The sequence below is a fragment of the Pterocles gutturalis genome, unplaced genomic scaffold, assembly GCF_000699245.1.
Source record: "Pterocles gutturalis isolate BGI_N339 unplaced genomic scaffold, ASM69924v1 scaffold17342, whole genome shotgun sequence".
Lineage (NCBI taxonomy): Eukaryota > Metazoa > Chordata > Aves > Pterocliformes > Pteroclidae > Pterocles > Pterocles gutturalis.
In genome coordinates this window covers 9084-35697 of record NW_010113208.1, presented here as the reverse complement: position 1 = coordinate 35697, position 26614 = coordinate 9084, and the positions used below count along the sequence as shown (strand labels likewise).

The following is a 26614-nucleotide window of genomic DNA, read 5'->3' as shown; positions in this document are numbered from 1 at the left end:
AGTGCTTGACAGTACCACTGTGGACAAACTGTGTGATGATCTAAGGAGAGATTCAAGAAAACGAAGCTTGGGCTGTGAGAGAGGCAAAACCAGTAAGTGCCAGCTTATGCCACTGGTGGTCTTGGACCCTCAAGAAGTGCCAGTGTGGCTGAGGAGCATGAAATGCAACGAAAAGGTAGATACTCAACCTGCCTGCCAGCAGTCACTATCTCCTTTGGGCCTTCAAGGAGTCTTGGAGAATAAAAATAAAAGGACCAAGGTCATTTCTGGAGAGGGAAGTAGCTGCAGAAAAGCTTGTATCAGCGGCTTCAGTGCCAGCCGCTGGGGGAGGCAACCAAGGCTCCGTCCAAAAAGGCACAAAAAAAAGAGCCGGCAGCAGCCTAATAACTCCTTTTTCAGACCCCCGATGAGGCAAAAAGGAATGGAGAATGTTGGTTTGGAGCTGTCTGTAGATGTAAGAGACAATGACCATTCATTCTTCAATAGCTCCTATTCCTATGGTAGAGTTCGGTCGTCTTTGTCCTTCCATAAGAAGAAGAAAGTTACCACAGAAAAGAGTTTCACTGACAGCATTCTCAATTCCCCTTCTGTGAAATCCCAGCTTTCAGGGTACCCAGGGACTCTAGCTGCCGGTAAGGCTCAGGAGTCTGCTTCTTCCATGCTCCTGCTGGCTCCCAGCAATTCCTGTTCTATCCTGGAGCTCATGTTTACAGATGCAGAGAAGGTGTTTGGGGAATGCCAGCAGGAGGGGCCTATCACTTTTGAGGAATGCATTCCCTTAGATAAGATGAAAGATTGCAAGAAAATTGGAGAAGGGGTGTTTGGAGAGGTCTTCCAGATTGATAGTGAGAGAGGACCTGTGGCCTTAAAAATAATACCCATTGAAGGGACTCAAAGGGTAAATGGTGAAGCTCAAAAGAGTTTTGGAGAGATTCTGCCCGAGATAATAATTTCAAAAGAACTCAGTCTTCTGTCTGAAGAGTCTGCGAACAGGACTGTTGGGTTCATCAGCTTGTACTCGGTGCACTGTGTTCAAGGCGCCTATCCTAAGTACCTCCTGGAAGCCTGGGACAAATACCACAAAGCAATGGTATCAGAAAACGATCGGCCAGACCTTTTCGACGATGAGCAGCTCTTTGTGGTTCTGGAGTTTGAATTTGGAGGCAGTGACTTGGAGACTATGAGGAAAAAGCTCAGTTCAGTGGCATCAGCAAAAAGCATTTTGCACCAGGTCACTGCTTCCCTGGCTGTGGCAGAACAGGAACTGGCCTTTGAGCACAGAGACTTGCACTGGGGGAACGTGCTGGTAAAGACAACTGATGTAAAGGAGCTCGATTATGTGTTGAATGGGGAAACGCACACAATCCCCACAGCAGGGATTCATGTCAACATCATAGACTATACCTTGTCTCGGCTGGAGAAGGACGGGTTAACCGTGTTTTGTGACCTTTCCACTGAAGAAGAACTATTTCAAGGCACAGGGGACTACCAGTTTGACATCTACAGGCAAATGAAAGCAGAGAATTCCAACAGCTGGACTGACTATCACCCACACAGCAACGTCCTCTGGCTGCACTACTTGTCAGGTAAACTTTTGAAAGATGTTTGCTACAGAAAAAAAGAATCAAATTCTGCCTTGAAGAAAATAAAGCAGCAGCTCGGGAAGTTCCATAGAGAAGTACTAACCTTTGAGTCTGCCAATGAAGTTTTACAAAACAGCAGCCTCTTCCAGTGAGCAAGGGAGGGCAGTGTTTCCGAGAACTAAGTCACTGATACGACCTTTCTCCTTTGCTGTTTCTTACGTATGATCTTCTTGAACATTGGCACAATGAAGAAGTGTTATGACTGGTTACCAGTGTGTATAATACGCCACCAAAAATGCCTAATAAAACCCCCCAAAATAATATTCTGCTTTAAGATTTTTCCGAGGGGTGATAGCAGGCAGAGAACAGAGTTGATGTTTAAAAAGGGGGGAGGGGGGGGCGGGGGAAGACTTCTTCAGGCTCAATTAATGTTTTGAGTTCCACGGAAGTTTTTTTACCTTTTTAGTCTGAGATTTTTATTAAAAGTTCTTTCCTTACTATATTGTCTTTCTTACAAATGCTTTTTTAAAAAGAAAAATAAATACAATTCTGGACAGTGAGGACAAAAGTAAACCTTCTTAGCACAGCTGGGGACAGAGAAGGGAAAAAACCCACTTTTTAACTTAATTTTTAAAATGAATTTTTGTTCAATCTGGCAAAATTTGTACCTGGAATGATCACAGAATCATAGACTGGTTTGGGTTGGAAGGGACCTTAAAGCCCATCCCATTCCACCCCCTGCCATGGGCAGGGACACCTCCCACCAGCCCAGGTTGCCCAAAGCCTCATCCAGCCTGGCCTTGAACCCCTCCAGGGATGGGGCATCCACAGCTTCTCTGGGCACCCTGGGCCACTGCCTCACCCCCCGCACAGGAAAACATTTCTTCCTAATATCTAGTTTAAATCTACTCTCCTTCAGCTTAAAACTGTTACCCCTCACCCTATCCCTACATGCTCCATCCAGAGCCCCCCCATCTCTCCCGTAGCCCCCTCTCAGCACTGGAAGCTGCTCGAAGGTCTTCCCGGAGCCTTCTCTTCTCCAGGCTGAGCAACCCCAGCTCTCTCAGCCTGTCCTCATACATGAGGTGCTCCAGCCTCTGACCATCTTCGTGGCTCACGAAGAGGGATTGGATGCTCCAGCCTCTGACCATCTTCGTGGCTCACGAAGAGGTATTGGATTAGGAGAAAAAAATAAGAAAAAGTACCTGTGTTCCTGATGCATTTTTGACCGCTATTATGTTGTGACCTTGTGTACTGATTGGAACCCAAATCTGTAGCTTGATGGTAGCATTAAAGCGATTTTCTCCATTTTATCTACAGGAGAGAATGCACAAGGTAATAAGTGTTCTTTAGTCCTGACTGCAGATAGATCAGATAACCGAAATTTGAAGTTCTACTTCCATTAAATTTGAATTCTTTATTTTCAAGAAGTCCTTCGCTAACATTCACATACATTGAAGAAACTGGTCTAAAGAGAACAATAAATTGAACTAAGTGAAAAGTGAATTAATTATTATTAAAAATTAGTACATCCACTGACCCAGACGCATTAAGAGGTAGCGTCATCAGGTTTGTTATAACTGGAATGCTGTCTATGTGGTCTGTCTATATATGCAATCATCAGTCAGATGCATCCTTGAACCCATCCTGAAGTCTACTTTTTACAAGCTAAGGTGTTAGAGGCCCTAGGTACCCCCCTGCCTATGATTTTATTGTTCTGTCTTCCAGACTCTTTACTTTTGCTGTCTAGTACCACAGAAAGTGACCTGACAATCTGCAGTGCTTGAAATTAAGATGGAAATTGTACTGGAATGCTACTAGGCATCTTCTTAGTCATTTTTTCTCTAATTGACTAAAGTAATGCAATGTAATTGAATATTCTTAAAGCTTACTTGGTAAGGACGGCAGTGAATGCATAGCTGACATCAAGGATGTGTTCCTCAGCCAGAATGGTGCTATTTTCAATTATGCTTTTAAAAAAAAAAAAGGCAGGATGGATGAAGCAATGTTGTTATCTGCCGTGGTCCTTTATTTCCATGGTTTGACAACGGCTAATACTGGCTGTACAAGAGGGATGGAGGCAGAGTGACAGTAATTAATGAGAGGAGAGGTGCCAGCCCGCTTGGCGACATGGTGCTGGAGTAGCCCTTTATTACTGCAGACTTTGAAAGCTGCCGTTGCCTTGAAATGTTTCCCCACAAACCAACGCTAATTTGTGAATAGGTAGTATTGCTTTTATGAATTGAAATGTAAAGCTTTTACCCCTCATGACACTGGACATTAAATTAATACAGAAACTGTATCCCTTAAACTGTGCTGCCAGAGGTGAGTTCTCATTTCCTTTTTAAAGGTGCTCTGTTTAAAAAATGCTGTGTACTAGTCAGTTGCCATCAATTTTAATGGCAGGAATGTGACAAGACAGGAATCTGAATAGTAACTTTCCCACATTAGAAAGCACCTAACCCAGAGAAATGCCCTGAACATACGTTCTCATCCCAATCCTTTGGAAGGAAAGCTTTACTTGGAACAGAGCTGGATTAGATATGTTACTCATCTGCTCTCTCTGCTAAGGAAGGAGGATGTCAGAACCCAGTCTGCCATTTCAGAAAACACAAGTTTTTAAATACGTACTACGCTTAAATTAGGACCTTAAAGGGTGCTCTACCTTTTAATGAAATAATGAAGTACGAGCAAAGCTAAAATTATCATAAGGAAAGATTTTTCACATGGATCCAAATGCTTTAGAGGGTTGAACAAGACAAATACAGTTTTGTGCAACCAGTGACTGACAAACAGCATGGACACCACGTAGGGATTCTGGTATTTCCTTTCTAGTTCACAGTGTGTTCTGTGGTGAATATAGCAATACCCACTTGGTGATATTAACAAGTGATTGCAGACTTATTTTGGAATATGCTCTCATCTAATTGCCAAATCACTGAGAATTTTGCCTATTTTGAGGGAAGCGAAAGACACAACAAAATATCGATTACCCTGTAAATACTCTTTAACTCACCAGGGTACTGTTAAAATGTGATGGCTAATGTATTTCCTGCTTGTCATTACCTTTTGGAGAAATTAGACATTAAGTAAAGTGCAGGAACATGAAAGTTATCTCTTGCCTTGAGAAAATGATGAATTTGAAAGACTAGAGGCTCTGGGCTAATTGTAGAGCTAGAGGATGCAAGAGCACCTACTCAAAATTTCATTTAGAGGTAGGGAAAAAGTAAAAATAATGACCTCTACTTACAGTTGTCTTCTTGAATACTGGATGCCCAGTTCTGCAGTTACAGGATAAGGCTAGAGAAGTTAATGGTATTGGTTGGCCACAGTGAATAGCCGGAGACGATGGCTGCCAACAATAGGAGTGCTCTTTAATGCTGAATAAAAACACACTGAGAAATTCAGCTCAGTCTGTGTCTGCTCCTATAAAACAAATTAGGTACAAATAGCCCCATAAAAGCTTGGCAAGTCTTAAATCAGATAAATCCAGTATTCAGTCTCTAGTCCTAACAACCGAAATGCTCCTTCCCTCCCCTGGACCTTACTTCAAGATTTATTTAGGTAGTGAATGAACAGCAGTCTGCACTGGGTTTTCTTTCAGCAGTCTGCTGCTAGGTGAAGAGTTGTTCTGCGATCTAACCTCAACAGTCACCTTCTTAAAATGTCAGTTTTTAGGATAGTTCAAGACCATGGTTGTCAAATACGAGTCATCACTGTTAGTGAAACTTTCATGGTCCCTTACTTACTGTGGCCCACCACTAATTCGTTTTTAGAAGCAGACAAAAAATGAGATGGGTGACGTGTAATTTCTAAGGGTTGTTGTTTAATAGGAGGCCTTAAGCGTTCTGTTCTGGTAACTCCTCCCTCCAAATGCTTTCAGATACAGGACAGTGTAATAGCCCAATTAATTATTCAATATTCTTCAGGGTGTGTAGGAAAATGTTTCCTTCTTAAAACTGAAAGCAGTCATCTCCAAACTACAGAGCATTTCACCATTTCTGGTTAACATTAAGACAGATTTTAAACGTTGTTCCTCTTGATTAGCTTTTCAGTGATTCTGCAGGGTAAATTTTTTACAATGAAGTGATGCCTGCTGTTTTGTCTAAGGCTATGTAAACGGTGCATCAGCCTAAAACAAAATCACATGTTCACAACTGAATGCCAGAATCGTCATTTTAGAATAACTATAGTTGTTTAAACCTTGGTCTTTCCTCTGAGATTTCCTTGAACAGCACAGCAACGCCCATGGAGGCGTACAGTTACAGCGCTGCACGAACGTGATGGGAAGGATGAACGGGATGGAGAGTAACGTAAACAAAGGGACAGCAAATCTTCTGAGAATTCGGACAAACCATCTTATGCACAAACATGACATGTTATATGAATGCTAAACACAAAACCTGGATAATACAACTACTCTGACTTACAGAATCTTGTCACAGTTAAACGAGCAGTGCAGCCGCTCTTGTTGCAGTCCTTCTTGCAAGGCAACTGAAAGCAACGCAGAACAAGTCAAATTTTAACAGTCCTAATTTTTCTAAGGTAGCAGATTCAGAATATCTTTACGTATATAAATACATTCTCTGAAAACCAAAATTCCCATGACCTCGATTTAAAGAGAAGTTGGAAATACAGGGCCCTCTAGTGATCAGTCAGTCCTAAAGTGACCATGTTTTGTAACTCAGCTCCCGGGAGAAGGGCTCTTAGCAACGACATGAAAAATCTTCACTGGGGACAAGGTGGTGATAAAGAAATGGCAGTTGTTTACCCCTGGATTGCCACAAAGCAATTATTAATTCCTTTTCCAGAGATTATATGTTTTTCTTGAATCAATATGTTGCTATGCTGTGCCAGCTTACAGGGACGCTGGTCTGTAGAGACGAGGTGATTTCCTTTAGCAATAGTTTTATTCACCAATAAAAATCTACGGTCTGTGTCTGATGTTTCCAGAGAAGTTCGATAATAATTAATAATTAGATGTTGGTTGCATAAGTACTAAGCAATGCTGACCAACACTCAAGAATCTCATTAATTATTCTTAGGAAATAAACATACCATCAACATCAGATTCCCTAAGAGTACTGCGACTGTTGCAATTAGTGTTCGTTATTGCTCAGTGCTAAATGTTGTCCTAAATTCTCTGTCCTGTGCTTTATGGACAGCTAATTAAATATTGAATTGTGGTAAAGACTCCTATTAAGTAGCAAAAAGCTCTTTACAGAGCTTTCTGGAATTTTTTCAGAAGCTGTGATTTGGATTTCAGACTAATTGTGAAAATGAGCTGGAGTAGCTTGTAGGAATCCTGCTGCTAAACTGCAAGAGAGGAGACAGGATATTGAACTTAACCTTTAAGTTTATTAGAAGTTCACAGCCTCCCAAATATCGATTTGAAACTAAAAAAAAAATAATAATATATACATTCATTAGAAAATTGTATATTTGTTACTACCAAACACACAAATAACGAATGTAAGTTCTAAATTCCAGTGGAGAGCTCAGGATCCGGAAAGTACCCCGCAAAACACAGAAACCATCTGCCTTCGTCACAGGTGGCATCTCATCTCATTTTATCCAGAGGCTCGGGAGAAATGTTGTGGTCAGAAGCAAAGCAATTTTTTAGCAGATGTGAGGTTGGACCTTAGAGATTAGATCCTCTTAACAAGATACGAGTATTTGGTTTGGGGAAAACCTGGGCCTGAAGTCTACCTAGAAAACCGTATTGATCACTAGAAAGGGAGCAAGGGGCGAAGATGACATGCAAAGGCTACGAAAACAACACTTTTTATTTTTGATAGTAAAAGGTTTGCATCCTGGAAAGAGAGAAAGCTCTTTGCTAGTGTTTTATTACCTGAAAATGCATTTCTGACGGCTGGTATTATTTGTTAGATGTACCAGAAATTGTCCCGAGTGCCAAGTTTCCGAGGACAGTTTAGGACTGTAGATTCCAGTCCAATCACAATTCCCACTTATCACCTTCCTGAGACACTGGTAAAGCTGAGATTGTATCAAACACAATTTTGCTGTAACGATGCTGTTATTTTGGAAAATTAGGATTCTCTCAGGGTTGAATCTCATGCTGGTGAGAAAGTGGATAACTGGTCTCAAGCTAGTCAGTGCAGAACAGATAAGGAACAGAATCAAATATAAATTTTTGAACTAAAACATTACAGGAAAAATGTTTTAAGAAAGCCTGGCAGCAAAAATAAGAACTGCTCAGTATTTCCACCGTACTTCACCTGGACCAAGCTGGGCTATTTACAGAAGTTCCAGTTTCTGCTGGGAATGTTCAGAACACACAAAATCCCAAGAGTCGGAAGGAACAGACCGCCAAAATACACCAATATGGCTCGAGTTTCAGAATTAAACACGGTGTTTATGTTTCCATTAGATAAACACATTATCCAGGGGTTCAGCCTCTCTCTTTATCTACAAATTGTTTTCAAATACAAAATGCAAGAACAAAATCAAATTGCCTGCCATGTCTTAGCCTTTGTGAACTCCACGGGTCACTCAGCTACCAGATGTCTGATTGAAAATGAGGTGCAGTCTTTTTTTTTTGCTAACCTCCTTTATCAGTGCTGAATGGCAGGTCTTAGACCTAGTGCTATGTTCATCAGTTCATGTTCACTATCTCGTACTTGTTCAAATTTTAGACATACAAAGGCAAAAGCCTTCGCAACTTGAACTAAAGGCTTTCCATTTTATATAATTTCTAGCACTGGGAAAGACTTTTTTATGTCCCTCTGGTAAATTAAAAATAGAATCATTACACAGTGCTTGGAACACAGATTCTATATTTGTCTTTGAAGCATTTCCCCAGCACATGAAAAAATAGCACTTACTGCCTAGCAGAGCACCATCACATTCTCCAGTGATCCTACTGGAGACCATCATTAGTGAAATCAAAGCCACCATCAATGGATTGTCCAAAATACTGGAGTCCTGAAGAAATTTCAGAGGATTTTACTCTCTAAAAGGGGAGGAAACATCAACAAATACAGATCAGCATCTCTCTCCTGTCCTTGGGAAAATATACTTCTTTTCATGAGGCTGCTGTGAGGATGATTTTGTAACACTCCTGAGGTGCAAAATAGTGACTCTTAACTTCCTGTAATGCTGTGCTGTTCTACAGGCAGCACCTGAATCCAGCTCCTTTGCCTAAGCAGACAGGTGAATAATTACAGGTAAGGAGCAGCTCTGTGGAGTCACATAAACCATCTGATATCTGCAAATTTCTCACCCATCAATGCAAATTAAATGCGGAAGTCCTTCCTGGCAGCCTCTTGCTACAAAAACACAAGCTTTTCCCTCTCAAGGTGTACTGGAGGCAATTCCCAACACGACTCATACTTGAGAAGAAGAGCTCTTGATCTTGTCTTTATCACCATTAAAGATGTAAAAGCTGCCACACCAAGGAACTGTGAAAGCTGATCGTCAAGGGGGGCTCCAGCTGCAGTATCCTCATATCCATCCCCATTGCTGTAAACCCAAACCCTGCAAAAGGAGAGGTCACCTGCACCTTTCCATGTCCTGTCAAGGTGAATGAACCAGTCTGAAAAACATCCAAGAAGGAAATCCACTTATAGCAAATGTAGCATGAGTAGCTCTTACATGAAAAAAGAAATCTTACTGCACATTGATAATGCTTAAATGTGAACAATAAAGCCCCGAACAATATAATAAATAGTTCAAGATCCCAGTTGACTCTGGGAACAAAAGCTTGATCCTTCTGCACTGAGAAGGATCCCACAGGAGTGTCTCTGGACAGCCCCATGCAAGCAGACACACTGAAGTACTCTCTTTTCTTAAATCAAGAGCAGATTGAGTTGAGCTCTAGAATTAGATCTAGAATGCTATCTAGAACCATAAAGCAAGATAGGGGGAACTCTGGAATGCTATCTAGAACCATGAAGTTATCTGGAATTATGTCTAGAATGGTATCTGGAACCACAGCATTATCTAGAATTAGATCTAGAACCATAAAGTGATCTAACGTGGGATTTAGAACATGATCTAGAACTGTAAACTGCTCTAAAACATTATCTAGATCCAGCAAGTTATCTGGAACTTGATCTGGAACCACAAAGCGAGCTAGAACGTGATCTAGAACCACCTCCCTGATAAGAACCCCAACTCCAGAATCACACCTGCACCAACTGCGCCAGCACCACCCCAGCTCTACAAACACCTGACTCAAAGGCCCTGAGAAGGGAAGGCCTGGGGATGTCTCAGACATCTTGCTTGTACAAAGGCAATAGGCAATCATCCTGTGCCTTGCTGATACGAAGAAGCGAAGAACTCACAAAGGCTTTACTCCACTCACTAACCAAGGACAAACTTTTGCTTCACAAGGTCGTCGTCTCCAGCTCGAAGATGCCAACAAGGTGTTCAAGAAACGTGTAGATGTGTGCTTCAGGACATGGTTTAGTGAATTAGGTGGTGTTGGGTTGACGGTTGGACTTGATGATCCTTGAGGTCTTTTCCAGCCTTAATGACTCTGTGATTCATTCTATGATCCCCAGCTTGTTTCACGACAGAACCCATCCCATCTGCTCCACCCTATTTCTGAAATAAGCCACAAGAGGGGGCACGTTATTTGAATTCTAACAAACGCCCAGACTTCTTTTCTGCTTCCAACCATCATATACGTGTCCTGAGCAAATTTTAGTAGTGCACCAAAGAGGGTTTTCTCCTGGTCTGCGGTTAAAGCTCACTTCTCATTCAGAATGATGCAACTAACTTATATCCTGTGTAGCAGATCCTGTAGCTAGGCCCACAAAAGATGTTTTCTTCAAATCTGGGGAAGCAAATTTTTAGCAGCTACCCATGCACACATTTATTGGAAGCATTGCAAAGAACACTGCTTGGCAGAGCAAGGTCTGCACCAACAAATTGCCTATGTACAGGCAAAAGAGATGATGTTCGCACACTGTCATGAGAGTACACCTTAGGTACAGAAGGGTTTTATTTCTTTAGTTATTTCTCTTTTATATGCTAATGACTCTAATGACTAAGACAGGACTGCTGGCTTCAGCCTGCAGTCCTCTACCATACAGGGAGAGCACATCCAGTGAGAGTGCAAAGGAGGAATGTTTTATTTGTCACTACTTAGGCATGGTTGGAAAATCCCCAACATGGAGTGTTTACGCTGCCAGTGTTTTTACCTCTGTCTCCAGGCGATAGACGTAAACCCTTCCGTCTTCCCCTCGAATGTGATAAAATGGAGCTCCAACAAGGAGAAGATCTGTCACCCCATCGTGGTTCACATCAAGTGGGCAGAGCTCAGAGCCAAAATAAGATCCAACCTGTGCTCCAGAAAAAGAGAAGCAGCTCTTTCACTGGAATTGTCTATATATAGCTTTGTAGAATTAACGTCCTTTGCAGCAATTTTTAGAACAAAACAGCACATATCTACTTATATGTGGATCATTCCCCTATTATTTATTTTATTACAGCCATCCTCAGGGACAGATCCTGTAACCAGTTTAGCAGTAACAAACTCATTATTCAACAGTTTGACAGAGGAAAAAAAAAATACCACAGCTGACGACCTCTTTGCCCATGAGCCATGAGAACAGAACATAAATATAGCACACCCCCCACTTAGGTAAATTTCTTCCCGGTCTTTTCCAAATTTCATGATTTCTTACGATGTTCCCAAAGCATTACGGAGCAAACACAGACTGTGTAATCCACATCTGGCTAAATCGGGGGCTTGTGTAAGGGTGTAAGTACATCTGGAGGAGAAAATACAGCTGCTGTTCGAGCAAATGAGATGTGTGCAACCCCCCTGACCTGACCGGCCCCGGGCGAGTGAAGCGCAGTACCTGTTCTCCTTGCAGGGCTTGTTTTAAGTGGCCATCCTGAAACACCACCACCTTCCCTCTCATGCTGTACACGACCAGGGGTCCGCATTCTGTGTCCACCACTGCCATGCTGTACCCTGGTGCATTCACTCAAGGAGCAAAACCAGCACACGTTATCAGCACCACACGCTCTGCCTGGAGGAAAAGCCCACCGCACCAAACCTATGCTGCTGCAGAAGCAATGTATTCCAAATCAGAAGAGATGAACACAGGACAACTGCCAGCGCTAGTGATCTCTAGCACTCTGCAAAGCGGTTTTATTTTCAGGTTTATCTTTCCTGGACCCTGTAGCTTGGGCAGCTCCTGCCAGACACTGAAGACAGACAAGGTGACTGCCCAGCACCAGAGAAGCAGCTGCACATGCTCACTACAAGACACTTTTTTTTTTTCCCCCAGAATTGTATCAGTATTGTCGTTGCAGCCAAGACTGCTAAATGTTCATTAGCCTCCTCACAATCCACTGTTTTCCCCTCCTGACAAGGACAGAGATCATTCTTGTCCTGAGTGGATGGAGGCTTTAAGCCAGGGGATTCTGAGGAGGATAATTATTTTATTTGCAAAGTAACAGAGCTCCTGACTTGTGCATTGGAGATGTGAATGCCAGCAAAATCAAAGCTGTCAGCTGGAGATAGCTCTTCTAGCCAATGGAATAAAAAGCATGCAGTGGTTAGAACAGGGGTCACATGAGATAAATCCCATCCTAAGATAAAATTCACTACTGACTGACTATATAGAAGTGTTATTTTTACTTATCTGGCACATTCAAAGCAAGGAGTGGCTTGCAAAGAAGATTTGACTACATAGGGCTCACACGTCTGTGTCACCGTTACTTCTCATGGGACATCTCCTCATTCCTCACAAGTATTGAGGCAGCAGCACAGCACACCACCGTTTAGCGGAGTTAAATGCAGAACACTTACCGTGTCCAAAATCTGCACGTTGAAACCAGCTTGTGTGAGCTCACGTTCCAGAGCATCCCCCTGCGTACCTGAGGATGCAATAGAAACAGGGTCAGCCACTTTCTCCTTATTTCTCAAAAGGTAGTGATGAAATAAAAGATTGCTGTTTACCTTCTACACCAATAGTACTCTGCTGCAGGGTTGAAAGCAGCCCGTCTAACGCTGAACAATTGGTCACCTGAAACACATTAGTGCCATCTGGACCTGAAACAGCCAACGCTGAGCAATCAGAAGGGTTAATTCCAAAAGCTTGGAAAGGAGGGGAGGAGGTGAAAGCCGTTCCAGAGACATGGTTCTCTTTGCCCCAAAGTGTAAGTTTTCCAAGAATGCTCAGAAAAGAGCGTAACAAACCACACAGGTGCTTTCTAGCCAGGCTCTAACTCTCCTCCTCTAAGGACTCCCTGTGTTTAACACCCTTTGACACCCATCCTCCCAGGCCAGAAATGCTGTAGCACTCCACGTCTCACGAATCTGAACTGAAAAAAGAGATTAGGACAAAAGAGGAAGTGAAGAAAACACTCTTTGCAGTCAGATTTTAGTGCCAGTTGGGTGCCAGCCGCGAGGCAGCCGCAGTGATGCCTTTCTGAGGCTTTGCCTGGTCCTATCTGGCCCCATTTTTATTTGTGCTGCTGAAGCAGACGCGAGGTTGCAAAGCGGAACAGTTTTCTTTTAAATTGTCTTCTTTTTTTAATTTCTAGTTTTATTTTCATTTTAGTCCCGGAGCAACAAATGAAATTTCCTAAATACAGCAAAGAAGAACAAAGCTGGTAGCTCGTCACAGGAACAGGCCAGCTGAGGAATCTGCCAGCCGCTTCGCTTCAGAAATAGCTCTTTGCAGCTTATGGAGACTTACATAAAGCATCTGTTCTTCGTCTGAGCCCTTTTGCTTGTCACATTTCAAAAGAGTCCTTCTGCTAGCTACAGAGGCAACGGAAAGTATGCTCAGTTGCAAATGGGGTCACAAAGAGATGAAGAGAGAGGGAATCGACGGAGACACAGACTGACTTCAGCTTCTGAGCACGCTTTGAAATAAACACGGGGGGGAAAAGAACAACAATAAAACGTGCAAAGCAGTTGAGGAAGAAGAAAGTCTTGCTTCTACCTATACTTCTGAGAAAAATGGCCTTATGGAGAACTGGGAACCACACAAACCAGACATGAAGTTTCTTTTAAGAAAATTACACAGATAAGCAGCGAGATAGATCAGTGGGAAACATCCGGAGCCCAGCAGAGGGGCCACAGGGAGCACTGACCAGGCACACTGTGCTCAAAGAGAGGAGGAGTTCGGAAGCAACAAAGTCTGCATTAATCTCCCGACCCTGCCAGGAACCAAGCAGCTTTGACCAGATCACAGAGGGGAGGGTTTGAGCATCCCTAACCCTGCGTGGACAGTAATAAGCTGCTGGTGTCTTTTCCCTGGGGCCTGGCTGGAGTCTCCATGGCTCCAACACACAGAGCAGACCGAGGAGAGAACCTGCAGCTTTTCCTTCACGTTTACAAAAGGTTTCTGTTTTCTCAGAAGGCTCCTGATTTGCACAGGGATGGATTCACATGCAGGGGGGTTTACCTGTCGCAAGAGGTAGAAGGGAGAGGGCAGTTCATCTGTTGATAATTTCTTGTGCAAATGACTGAAGTGTTTCCTGACAAAACATTATGATCCATTAAGAGTGGATCCCAAAATCCTGTTGGTCCTTCAAAGCTATGAATCACTTTGCAAGTCCTTCCTCTTGCCAGGAACTGCAGACGTTCCACAAAATAAACCCCAGCCAGCTTTCCTGCTTGTAATGTGACCAAAATGGGAAGTGGCTCAGACGGCGAAACCAAAGAGGAGCCTCGTGCACTAAGGATAGGGAAAACTGGGAGGCTACTGGCAGTAATCTCAATAGTACTGACTCACCCCAGCTCTATAGCAGGGACCCCACTGCAGAGAAGTCGTTACCCCTCAAAAATCTCCTTTTTTCCATAGCACAAAGAACGGTACAAGAGCCTGGGCACTGCCAAATCTCCTGACCAACCTGACCCTGCCTGCTGTCCATCACCTTGAGAGGGCTGGGACGGGTGGTCTGCGGCGTGACTGTGAAGCATATGGAATGCCATGGTCCTGTTTCACAGTGGACACTAGTTGTTTAGGAACATTTTTAATGCAGATCGAAAGATAAACCAACACTGCAAGCTTAAGAAAGGGATTTAAAGAGAAGCAGGTTCAAGGAAAGGCTGGAGAGGCAGGTTATCTTGAAAGAAAGCTGTCACAGCCCACAGCTATCAAAAACACTACCAACCAGTGAGATTTCTCTTCTGTTGTTTATTAAGACTCCAAGCAGGGATGGCAGATCAGATTCTGCTTTTCTTGAGAATCTCAAAGCTTCCCTACCACAGCAAACCATCAAGCACAGCAATAGATTACCATATGCCAGATGATCCATTTGTGCAATACAAGCACCTTGCCAAATCTTGGGAACACTTAGGACAAAGCCATAGATGGAAAAAGCAGCTGAAGGCTTCATAAAGCAGAAGCTGGAGTGAAAAAAGTTTGTTACAATTCAGAGACCCAATGCAGTGAAGCTGCAGAGGGAATTGTCCAGCACAGAACAAAAACCCGTCTGAAGCAACAGGGAATAAGTTTTAAAAGCAAAGCTCTTGCTGCCACTCACATGCACGTAGTAAGCAACAGGATTAAGATGGCTGTCTCCAAAAGACAAACCTCCTAGCTTCACTTGTTCAGAGTAGAAATGAGAGACAGGAGATCTCGAATTGCATAGTTTATCTTACTGACAGAAAGGCAGACATTTGTAGTCTGCAGCTTTTTCAGAGTTATCACCAGCCATTCCCTGTCTGAAAGATGCATCCAGTGCAACCTCAGCTGTTAGATTTTCAGACGTGGCTGCATAAACTGACGCGAGTCACGAAAAACAAGAGTTAACTTGCATGGCAGTGAGGTCAGCACAGTGCTGGGTAAAATGTAAACAGGAATTTGATACAGCCTTATAATCCACACTGATCACGTCTTCTCTTCCTTTTTGAGAGAGGCTGAAGCTCTGAAAATATATCCAAGGATGAACATTTTCAATCAAGTAAAGTTGTTATATTGACAGCTTACAGCAATACTACATGTTATTATTTTTAAATACAGGCTGAAAGTGAGACAGCTCATTTTTATCTCTTTTCCACAGAGTTTAAAGTATGCTCCCCATCCTGCCTGCGGCAGAGTGCACATTACAAAAAGCAATGATGTCCTTGTAATCAAGCAAGACAGGATGCCCACTAAGAGCAGCAAGAAACGTTAACCACACAATGCATTTTGGCTCATCTGTCTCTCAGAAGCCCTGCACAGCATTCTGCTGCCATTTTCTACAGAAACAAAGCAACCTGTGAAAGACAGATGTTTCAGAAATTCACCATGTGAAGTTACAGGTCCAGGAAATCCACATCACTTTTGCGCTTTTAAGCAAACGTGCACATCGTGCAAACGATTTCATTATAATACTGTAAAATGGGAATTCTGATGGGGGCTAAACACCCAGCATTGCAGGTACTGAGACAAAGACTCAGAATGGCACTTGATGACTGAAAACTATTTGTCCACTCATGTCTCACACTGACAGTGGCACGCACAGAAGCCAACTCCATCTTTACCAACTTTTTGTGCCTCTACAACACTCTTTATTCCAAAGCACTTCAGTACAGTCTCTTGTGACAAAAGAATAACAGTCAACCCATTCTTAGATAGAATGCTCTGCTCCTCTATGGCAAACAGCATTGTTTCTATACAGCTCAGAAAGCACTGCCTTCCCAAAGACCACTCCCCACTGCCTCTGTGATCTTGCTCTTGCACCTTTAGACATAGTAATAACAAAGTGTCAGGGAGAGGAAAGCTGAGTAAAAATAGTTTCCTCAGAGGAAATTAATGATTAAAGTGCATGAAAATATTTAAAGCCACAGGCTGAACCACAGTCTTCGACGAAATGCACTTTAATACTGATAATGCCTTCAGTTCCTCCAGCCACCATGGGAAGAGCTACTCCTTTGAAGAGGGAAGTAAGGTTGAAATCCAGAAAACCTGCTAAAGATTTCTGGTTTGTCCTTCAAGAGGCATCATCTCAGTTGCTGATAGGTGGGGCTGCAATAGTGACTGCTCCTCTGAAACAGCTGATCTCAGTTGTTTCTGTGGCATCCGTTTCCATGATCTTGTCTCTACAGCAGGAGAAAAAAACAGCAGCCCTTTGTCAGCAGGAAGCTGACAAAGGGACCCAGTTTTTAGAAGAGCGCAGGTTTATGGAAAACCCAACATACACCAGATAGTATTTTATACACCAGATGCAACCACCCCATTCCTAGAAATCTGGCATCTAGGAAGAACCTACACTGGAAGAGCAGGAGGCCGTGTTTAAATCTGGAGATCTTCTGCCCACACTCTGCCAACGCGAACAAAATATTTCAAAAGAAAGTAATAGCTCTCCATTTTCCACAGAGTTGCTTCCCAGGTGTAACAAGGGAAGCAAACACAATTATCTAAGGCAGGATTTGACAAAGTTGCCATTTGACAAGTCAATGCCCTGATTTGTGCTCTAAAAGCCCCGTGATTAACACTTGCAGCATGACCGGGCCTAAATTTTACCTTTCCTACAAAAAGCACCTCCTTCATTCTTGTTCTTTGTTCCCAAACTCTGCCCAGGTCCATACCTACTCTAATTCTTTATTTTCAGTTCACAAGTGATGCTGCTACTATTGAGGGATGCTGTGTGGAAGCAATTTAATGAGCCAGCTGGCCTGCCTAAAATTTCTGTTAGCAAAGACATAATAACATGCCAAGAGTAGTTGCTGAGCAGGAAGCTAAAAGGATACTGAAGACCCTTCTTCATTATTTACCTTCTGGATTTATTTCTGAATCATTGGTGTTTACAGGTTCTTCCTTAAGAACTCCCACATCCTTTGTCCAATTTGTCCATTTGAGTTCCTCTACTCTGGAGAGACAAAATGCAAGACACTGGTGCATGGAGCACAGCATTTCAGTCCGTATCTCACTGTCCCACAGCATCCCAACCCAGCTCATCCTGCCAACACAGTCCAAATGGTTTGGCTGTAGCAACAACACCCTACAGAGCTTTTTTTGGGGTAAAGATTTTCTGTAGTCTAAGCTCCATGAGGCAGATATCTTCTTCCCCTGTATATTGTGTGCTGGTCTATGCTATTTTAAAATACTCCAGTTCCTCCCAGGGAGCATACTTAACACAAAGAGGCTCCAAGGTTCCACTTTCTGTACCTGCTCTGTAACACCCCAGAGTTACAGAAGTGCTGCCTGCAGCTCAGCTCGCTGGGTGGAGAAAGGTTCCTCTGCTCTCCCAGCCCCAATATGCGAGGAAGAGTGCTGGCACCTCGTGTGCGCTCCTGAGCGATGGGCCACCAGCCCCATCCCTCCCAGCACAGCCTGCTCTGGGCACAGCCCTACTCGCAGCAGCACAGAAAGCATCCTTGCAGACTCCCTGCCACCATAACCGATTGCACAGACGTGGGTTAACAGGACATCTTTTGGTGACAACGCTGGGAGCTCAACTAGCTCTCAAACTCCAGCATGGCAATCACCAATTTGCATGTACTCAGGAACATGTGGTCAAGTCACTGTGTTGAGTCAGTGCTGAAATTCCCTGTGGCGGCTCAGGGTTACCAGCTTATGAATCATGGGAACCCGCTACCAGGCTGGAGTGGAAGCGGTATGGTACATCTGTCTTACCTGAAACACCATCTCTCATCTTTCTTATTGAGGCCCACTGACACGAAGCAGCCAGATCTCCTCTTCCCACCTTGGCGCCACAGCCAGGCCTTCTCTATTTCTAGAATAGCAATAGCCCTCTGAAAGAAGAAGTCCATGTCAGACAGAAAACAGGGCACACAGAGCTCAGCCTCTCTTTTCAGTTAAATCTTCCCCAATCAGCAACTACTTTGCCTTTAGAACTTGATCCCAAAGCACTCCTTAGCTTAACAGTCAGTTACCCTCTCAAGTTACTTAAGTGTGCATCTGGACTGGCTAGTAGCCATCTAAACAGCACGAGTTTTAAATAAACCTAAAAATGATGTTAGGATTTACCCTTAGAGTGGCAAGTTCACGTAAAAGAGAATTTTACAGGTGAGGCACAGGAGAGAGACAGGCACTGTCATCTGTGATGTTATGAGACTCAAGCAGGAGTTTGGGCCATGACACAACTGCTGAGCAGCACCACGTCTCACCTGCAGCTTCCAGACGCTTTTGCTATAGCCAGAAATATCTGTGACAGTCTCACTCATGAGCGCAATCAGCATGTTGAGCAAAAGAATGTAAGTGAGGATCACAAAGAGAAGCAGCAGGAGCATGACGAAGTATCTGAATCTGGCATGTTCCTGGAACTCCAGGTCGCCCATCCCAATGGTGATCTTGAAGAGCTCCAGGGAGACGCTAAGCAGCCCACCGTACATAGCATTGCTCCCCGCGCTCTCCATCTGAGCAAGAGACTTGTTCTGAGACATCGAAGGAGCATCCCCCATCAGCGTAACCAGAGCTATGAGAAAAACAGAATTTGAATCCTCCTCAGAAAAACTGACTTCTTGCAGCCCTGTCTATAACCTAACGCTGAGTAAATCCTTACCTGCAGCAAAGCCAAAGAGGAAGATCACATAAACCAGGAGGAAACGCAGCAGATCTCTCAGGATAGTCTGCAAGACAAGTCAGGAGGAAGAGCCATTCTTTATCTCACATGAAATCACCAGAATGATCTGTTCTCACACATCATGAGCCAACCCTCAGTAACAACACTGAAGGCAAGTTGGAAAATTATTTTATCCAGTTTAAGAAACTATAATACATGTTAAACTGCTTCCTCAGGTAAGTAACAGTGTTTGTATCTTAATCCGAGGGTACTACATGAACTTCTTTGTTACATCAGTATGAACAGGTTCTTTGAAACAAATCAGTATCATGTCAGTTCCCCACTATGGCTGTTTCCGAATTGTTTCAACACACACATCTCCTTCCTTTCTATCACCATTGGGTTTCACACAAGTGGTGATCAGGAGTCTTCCCTGTCCCCTCATTTCACCTCTGCTTTGTCTCTCCTTTCTAGTCCCAGACTCCTCTACGGACAAGGAAACACTTCTCAGCCCAAGCATAACAGTTCTGGGAACTTGCTCTGGTTCTGACGGCTAGTTTTGAGTTGTTTTATGACAAACAGGGAAGTGTCAGCTGCTCTCACTTGCTATATTAGAAGATGGCAAACTAGTGGTTTGCCACAATTGTACTTCCTTGAAGACACTGAGCTAATTTCCTTCTGCAATTTCTTTACTTCCATAGTCAGTACATCAACTCCATTTATGATTTTCATTATCCTGAGAGAAGAAAAGTAATTGCAGGACTTCTATTAGTTCCTCACACCCAAAAGCCTTGCATACAGAGGTTTTTTTCCAAGTACTGACCTTCTGTATCATGACACTGTAGATCCCAATGCGCTGAAAGCCCCGTGTGTAATACAGCATGTTCACCCATCCCAAAAGCAGTGAGAACACCATCACCGCCACATAGTTTTCTGAACTTGCACCATACAGGACCGCCGACAGCAGCAATGAGAAAGCCTGGATGAAGCTGGAGAAAAGGAGAATGAGTGACAGAGTCACTTACCTCAACACAAAGGCCCATTTGCAGATCTGTTTCCTGTTGCCAGGAAAAGCAAACACATTTTGCAAGGCTACATGCAACATATAAAGTGGCAGTTAATCAGACACAGAGTTTATATAAGCAAATCCTGTTATAACCAGACCCACAGTTTGTTGCAGTTTTGTTACGAATTGGTTAATCTCATGGTATAGAAACTCTAAACTGCTTGATATAACTCACATAACTGATATAAAATGGAAAAGGCTTTTAACACTTCTGGACACATGCACACACATGCATCTATACCCACTTCTCCTCAGAAAACTGAGAGATTATTTTCCTTTTGAGCAAATCTGAGCCATAGTGACTGTATGATTGAAAGCTGAGCTCTTCTTCTAATAAATATTCTTAACCATTCTTAACTGTGGAATAATTGAGGGTCTGACCTTCACCATGTTCAGCCACAAATCCACGGACAGATCCTACCCAGAAAAGTCCATTACAACAAAGGGTTATCATGACAAGATGCATCTGGGAGAAGCAAGTAGGGAAGGGACGGAAAGAGGAGACAGCGGCAGAAAATCAATCCTTCCTGCTCACCATCTCTCTAGTAATGTTAGGGCAACTTAGCTGCACACAGCAGAGAACCAGTTTCACCCATGCTTTCACAGCGCAAAAAGCCTCAGGAGACATACATCAAGATCTCAATGCAGCTGTCAGAACACATAGTCTTCAGGGACTGGCGTCTCCTCCGCAAGTACAGACTCTATTAGAGAAAAACCAATGGCAGCCATCCATCAGAAAACCAAGGCACGCTAGAAAGTGATTCCTGCCCAGCCTAGCCTATTGCTTGGGGTAAAGGTTTGCTACATAAGCTCCTCTTCATGCTTTCATTTTCAAGATCCCAAATTTCAGCTAGTCATCCTTCCAAGATGAAAAAAAAGGCCTTATTTATAAAAGGCAAGGACAAACAAGGGCTGAATCATGGCTCAGCCCAATGTCTTTATCAACAGACTGCGTTAAACGCCACTGATCCATTTTAGTACGATGAATCACAGAAGTCTCTCATAATATTTGCTGTTGTGAACCTATTCTTCCTCTTGCCCAGCAACCTGGCTTGTGCCACCCCTGTCACTGCCAAACTGCGATGACACTGAGTGTCTCAGAGCAGGATTCCCTCCTGTCATCAACTCATGCACATCCTGATGTCAGAATTCAATCAGTTGCCTCCACATCAGTGAGAGTTCCCTTTTTTTCTCTCTTACAATTAAACTAGACAAGAGATTCCCATACCTGAGCAAAGATGAGATAAACACCTCCGAGCAGGATAATGATCAGTCCAGAGACCCACAGGAAGCCTCCAGTTGTGAACTCCACTGGAAATGAAGGCTTAAAAAAAAAAAAAAAAAAAAGATGCTGATGACAGGCAGTGGCAGTGATGATAACCACCCACACCTTTTGAACTTAGCTCCATCCATTCAGGCCTTTCCAGATAAAAGAAGATTGGACCTACCTTAACCCGCAAGGGCTGATAGTATGCAATGGCTGTAAAGATGATCATGAATGACAAGTACGAGACAAAACTGAAGTAGAATCTCTTGGAAGCAAATGTTTCCCATTTTTGCTGAAGCAGTTTGTTCAGTGGCTCCAAAACCACCATCTTGTACCGATTCTATGGAAAAACAAACAAGGAAAATGTACCCTTGTGTCAACAGGAATGCAAATTCACTAGAGGATCATCTGGAGTTCAGTGGCTCCAACTAGGGCATCGCTAAGGTTTATTCCGTCAGGCCTTTCAGTATGAAAGAAATCAACCATCCCATAAGAAGTTACTTCTGCTTGGCTTCATGAAGGTTTTTGGACACATCCAGGCTTAGGACAACCAAAGAATCAAAAATTTCTCTCATATTACAGATTATCACAGGCATACCAAGCAGACTATAAATAATAAAATATGCAAATACTTCCATTATGCATTTCTTTTCCAGAAAAATTATCATGTGAAACACCACATTAACTTGAAACAATTTGCATAATTATACAGAAATACTATAGAAAGGCAGAAAAAAAAGGTTGTTGTCTTTGACTTTCAGTAAAAGCACTCACTGGTGTGTCACTGCTGTATGCCAGAATCTCCAGCACGGAGTTTTCCTCGAAGCTGTCCAGAGAGGACAAGTCATACAGAGACACGTGGATAGGTCCATAGGTCCATTCGGTGAACTTGCGTGACAGGTGCCTGTACACCGGGTCTTTGATCTCTCTTTGGATGATGTGCTTGAAGATCTGAAGAGAAGCCGGACACATACCAGAAAAACATGTATGTAATGAAGGTGTAGAATGACACAAGCATACCCAAATCACCTTCAAATGCAGGACACCCGGCTTTCTGCATTATACACTTTGATACACCCAAACACCAGACCATCTGGCTAAAAGCAGGCAATCTATCTACACCTTGTATCAGCTCTTCCAGGAGCAGAACCAATTTCAGTCCAGACCAGCTGTCTTGGCTGGGACAGAGAGCAGCAGCAGCCAGTTGAGGCTCTGTAGAACACTAAATGGAGTGGCCTGGAGTAGGCCTCCTTTATCATCTCCTGGGGCACAGCCACTGCCAGGCTCATTACTACGGGTTGGGTGCAAGAGGCTCCTACAAGCCCCACTGCTATGCTGAGGATGTATGGTACAGTTTCTCAGCAACTCCAGGGATTCCCTCTAGTTGTCTTTACCTCCACTTTGCCTGTCTTGGCAGCAAGCTGCAGAGGATTTAATCCATCATAATTCACTATCTCCTCCAGTTTCACTGTTGGGTCAACCTTCACACCTGTCTTCAAGATGTCAACGTATATTGTGCTCACAAACTTGGTGTTCTCCTTAGTGTCATCTGCAATCATCACCAGGGCATGGAGGACCGTGTTGCCCTGGGTATCCTGCTCCTGGAGCCTGGCTTTCTGGTGGGGATTAGTTAGAAGATATTCCACCACCTCAAGCTGGTTGGTACAAGCAGCCAAGGAGAGAGGAAGTTCACCTGAAGAGATGAGGAGAGTATTTGGAGGTGACGCAGAGCAAAGCAAAAAAAGAATTAAAGAAAAAAAAAAACCAAACAATTTTAGGAAAATATATTTAGCCTACAGTTTTACCACTCAAACACAGAACAAGTTCTTCCTCAGTGTCTCTAGATCCAGAAAGGGTTTTGCAGTAAACAATTACTCCTTATATCTGGGGGCAGCTGAAACACTTTTGGCTAAACCAACCAAGTCCTTGTCTCTGTCTGAAGCCCCTCAGATGGGACTAAATACATAAAACCAAAGACAATGGCAAGTGCTCATTGGACACCTCAGTCTGTGAAAGGATCCTGCTATTCAAATAAATCAAGAGCTTGATTACAGGGCAGTGGAGATGGCAACCCACACAGAGGGGCAAACCCAACTAGAATTAGCGGCATCACATACAGTAAGGCAATAAAAAACCCAAAGGAACATGTCCCACACTGACTCACCAAAATAAAAGTAAACTCCTTCTTTCTTCTTCCTGAAGAATTCACCATGGGCTCTGGCATGGACATCAGCTCCATTCTCTACTAGAAGTTTCACTACATCTAGGCTCCTTTTCTCTATGGCAATATGGAGTGCTGTCTGGCCTAAGGAAAAAAGCAAAACCTATCACTCGGTGCCAGTATCAGAGTGAACAGGGCAAGAACTCTTTGGCAAAGCGCCATTCAGCAAGCGCTGTAAGCTCTGCAGAGCACTTCTGCAGTCTCAGGGCTGGGCAGGGGTGGGTGGCAATTGACGACTTCCATCAATGTTCATTGGAAAAGCACATTGCAAACACTGAATCCAAAGCCCTGAGACTATCAGAAATTCAATGCAAGACCAGACAATTACCCCTGCCTGGCACTGAGATCCCAAGCAGCCATGAGAGGATAAAGACAACCATACATGTGCACGACTACGCTGCTCGTCTGCCATTAAAAGGATAACCCAACTGGCAGAACTCATTCTTTAACACCAATATACTATTTCTTTTTCATTTTAGATGTGCTTTTTAAGCTTTCCTAAACAAATCCTCTCGTATTCTTAGGTTATTAAACACGTATCATTTCTGTTTTATAAACTGAGAACCACATTGCAGAAGTGTATCATTCAAGACTGAAGAAGATGCAGTACCAGAATCAGAAATGAGAACTAAAAGGTGAGCAGGCTGTTACTGTAACTGCACCAGGACTCTGGAACGGCAGTGTAGCACAAGCTCCAGTTCCCCTCTTTCTCCTTGTACCTGCACATCTCACCTGTCTAATGGGGAAGCTGCTCTGACGCAGCATGAGAACAGAAACCTTACCTCTGTAGTAACAATCAGAGCACGACACATTGACAAGTGGCCTGGGGTTCTGTGTCTTTTGGTCTATTTCCAGCAAAAGTGGGATTGTGTCATTCTTTCCATTCTTTAAGTGCATCAGGGCTTTCATTAAGCAAGTCTTCCCAGTCTTTGCATCTATCAGAAAAAGAACATTGAATGGGTTGCACATGTGCTTTGCATACACCTGCAAACACCCAATTCTGTGTGCCCAGAACCCAACTGTCACCATAGGACCAAATACAATAGTCATTTTAAAGGCCTTTCTCAGTATTTTTAGTCTGCAGTAGAGGCAAAAGCCTTATGATATATGTAACTAATGGCATTCTCCATCCTCAGACGGACATTGGGAAAATAAAAGAATAGACAGAGAGCTGGAGAAAGTGAAAAACCACAAGCGGGTCCCCTGCTTCCCTCACACATTAACAAGCACTGCTTCTGCTAACCCTGTTTATGGAGCACTGAACAGGAATCTACCTGTGTATTCAGAATTGGTGAGAAATTTGGAGGTCCTCCTTAAGTATTCAAGTAAACCATCTAGTGCTTCAGGGCTGCCCCTTGAGACTGCGCTGAAGAGCCGGTCTCTGTCAAAGCGATTGGGGTCCTTTTGGCTACGGAAGAAATGCAAAGCGTTAAGAAGTTCTGGAGAGCAGAAGACAAGAGTGTGCAATAAGTTCTAGTGGGATGGCATAAGAAAGGACGGAGGCAGAAAAGTTCGTCAGGAAAAAAACTATTTTCTTTTTTGAGTCAAGGGAAAAATAGAGGCTGTTATTTCCCAGAATTCTCTTAAGTGGCTGCACTTTCCATCAGCTGGAGCTCTTCCCAGATCCAGTCTGATGTGCAACCCTGGAATGCATCCAGAGTGCAAAGAAAGAGAAGCCCAAGATAGCTGCAGGACCAGAGTCAGTCCCGTCACATGGTGAGAAGCACTGTGAGCTAGCTGACATCCCTCCCTGGCAGGACCAGCTCAGCTGTACAGATCTCCATGCTAAGCTGCTCTCACACCCAGCCTGGCTTATTTGGTGCTAGACCAGATATACGCAAAATACACCACAGCACACACCAAACACATACATTCCAAGTGCAGAAGGAAAGAGCTAGCATCTCCCCTTTAATTACCTCCCAACAGACCCCTGTAATGTTCCTGTATCGTCACTTTTATTTTGGGCTTTGGTAAAGTCTACAGACCCCTGCCAGCAGGGATCAGCACAGATCAACAGGGATGCCACCCTTGTCCCATACCCAAGAGTTACTACTCACTTGCTGACAAGTCCTGGCCGATAGTTCAGATTAATCTTGACTTTAGGAGGAAAGTTACTGCTCTCCTTCTGATAAGGTGTCTCCAAAGGCTGTGGCTCTCCTTTCTTTCCATATCCTGATCTTTCTTCCTTTTTACTAGATACAGGTTTATCTTCCTGGATACTGTCATCTGTTTCTAGCAATCCTACCAGCCTGTTCCTCTGACCTGGGCCTGGCTGCCCATTTGTGGCATTATCCATTTCTAGCAGAGATGGTCTTGCAGATCACCGAAGACGTTCCCCGCTGGGAAACTAAACCTGCAAGGGAGAGGGAGAATTAACACAATTTGTTCACAAGCCTAGAATGTGTTCAGTGTGACAGAGAGGAAAGCATGTTTCCAGGTTCCTACAGTTGACTCCCTTGAGAGAGAGATTCAGTAAAACTGGACAGCTGGGAGCAGGTGAATAAAGGATCAAGGCCTTAAACAGGGTACCACTGGAGAAGTTTAAAAGCAGTTCATGAAATACAGGCAACCCATCTGCAGAACATCTGAAGCCCCTTTGTGAGATGACCTCACCTGTTGGCAGCAGCACAGGTTCCTTACATAAAAGGCAAAGAAAAGGGCTCTTTAGGAGACCACGATCATTGTTCTTGTCTCAGTGCAGCAAACACAGGCTGGTCACCAAGTGGCCAGAAAGATAAGGTTAACTGCATGCTTTCTTTGGAAATGAGTGGTAAGTTTGTTCACGTTCTCTGTTGGTAAGAATGACACTATTTCTACAGAGAAAACAAGCACAAATTATGTTCCCTTCATACATTCTCACATTTCAACCTAGGGCAAAATGAGTGGGCTCTCCCCCATGCTGGGAGCAGTTGGCTCTCCACGCGAGCACAGGCTTCGAACGTGCAGCTCCGCAGCACAGGCAAACACACACCCCAGCTGCCACGGGACGCTCACAGCCCTCAGAGCCTGAGCACGGCACAGCTCTCCTGAGA

General features: G+C 43.7%; 2 protein-coding genes across 2 annotated transcripts; one reads left to right on the top strand and one right to left on the bottom strand.

The window, feature by feature from the left end:
• Positions 1-45: 45 nt before the first annotated feature.
• Positions 46-1735, top strand: GSG2 (germ cell associated 2 (haspin); the record flags this gene model as incomplete). The annotated part of the gene is made up of 1 exon (XM_010074411.1): positions 46-1735. A coding segment is annotated over one exon (1690 nt), but the record flags the coding sequence as incomplete, so codon positions are not given.
• Positions 1736-16190: 14455 nt separating this feature from the next.
• On the bottom strand, positions 16191-25878 carry TRPV2 (transient receptor potential cation channel, subfamily V, member 2). Its single transcript, XM_010074410.1, has 15 exons — positions 25640-25878; positions 24857-24990; positions 24365-24517; positions 23526-23666; positions 22756-23054; positions 22136-22312; positions 21543-21701; positions 21323-21418; positions 20725-20795; positions 19852-20017; positions 19029-19095; positions 18634-18941; positions 18140-18258; positions 17278-17372; positions 16191-16602 (listed from the first exon to the last, which is right to left on the bottom strand). The coding sequence occupies exons 1-15, from the start codon at positions 25876-25878 to the stop codon at positions 16472-16474; spliced, it is 2355 nt and encodes a 784-aa protein (XP_010072712.1). The 3' UTR covers positions 16191-16471.
• Positions 25879-26614: the final 736 nt, after the last annotated feature.

Bases quoted from the DNA above. Each gene is read 5' to 3' on its own strand.
- TRPV2 (XM_010074410.1), bottom strand. From the start codon at position 25,878: ATGGATAATGCCACAAATGGGCAGCCAGGCCCAGGTCAGAGGAACAGG. The intron at 21,419-21,542 runs GTAGGTCCAATC...TTTTTTTTTAAG, and splicing joins ATCAGCCCTTGCGGGTTAAG to CCTTCATTTCCAGTGGAGTT. The intron at 18,259-18,633 runs GTGAGACGTGGT...TTCTTCTTTCAG, and splicing joins AAAGCGTCTGGAAGCTGCAG to AGGGCTATTGCTATTCTAGA.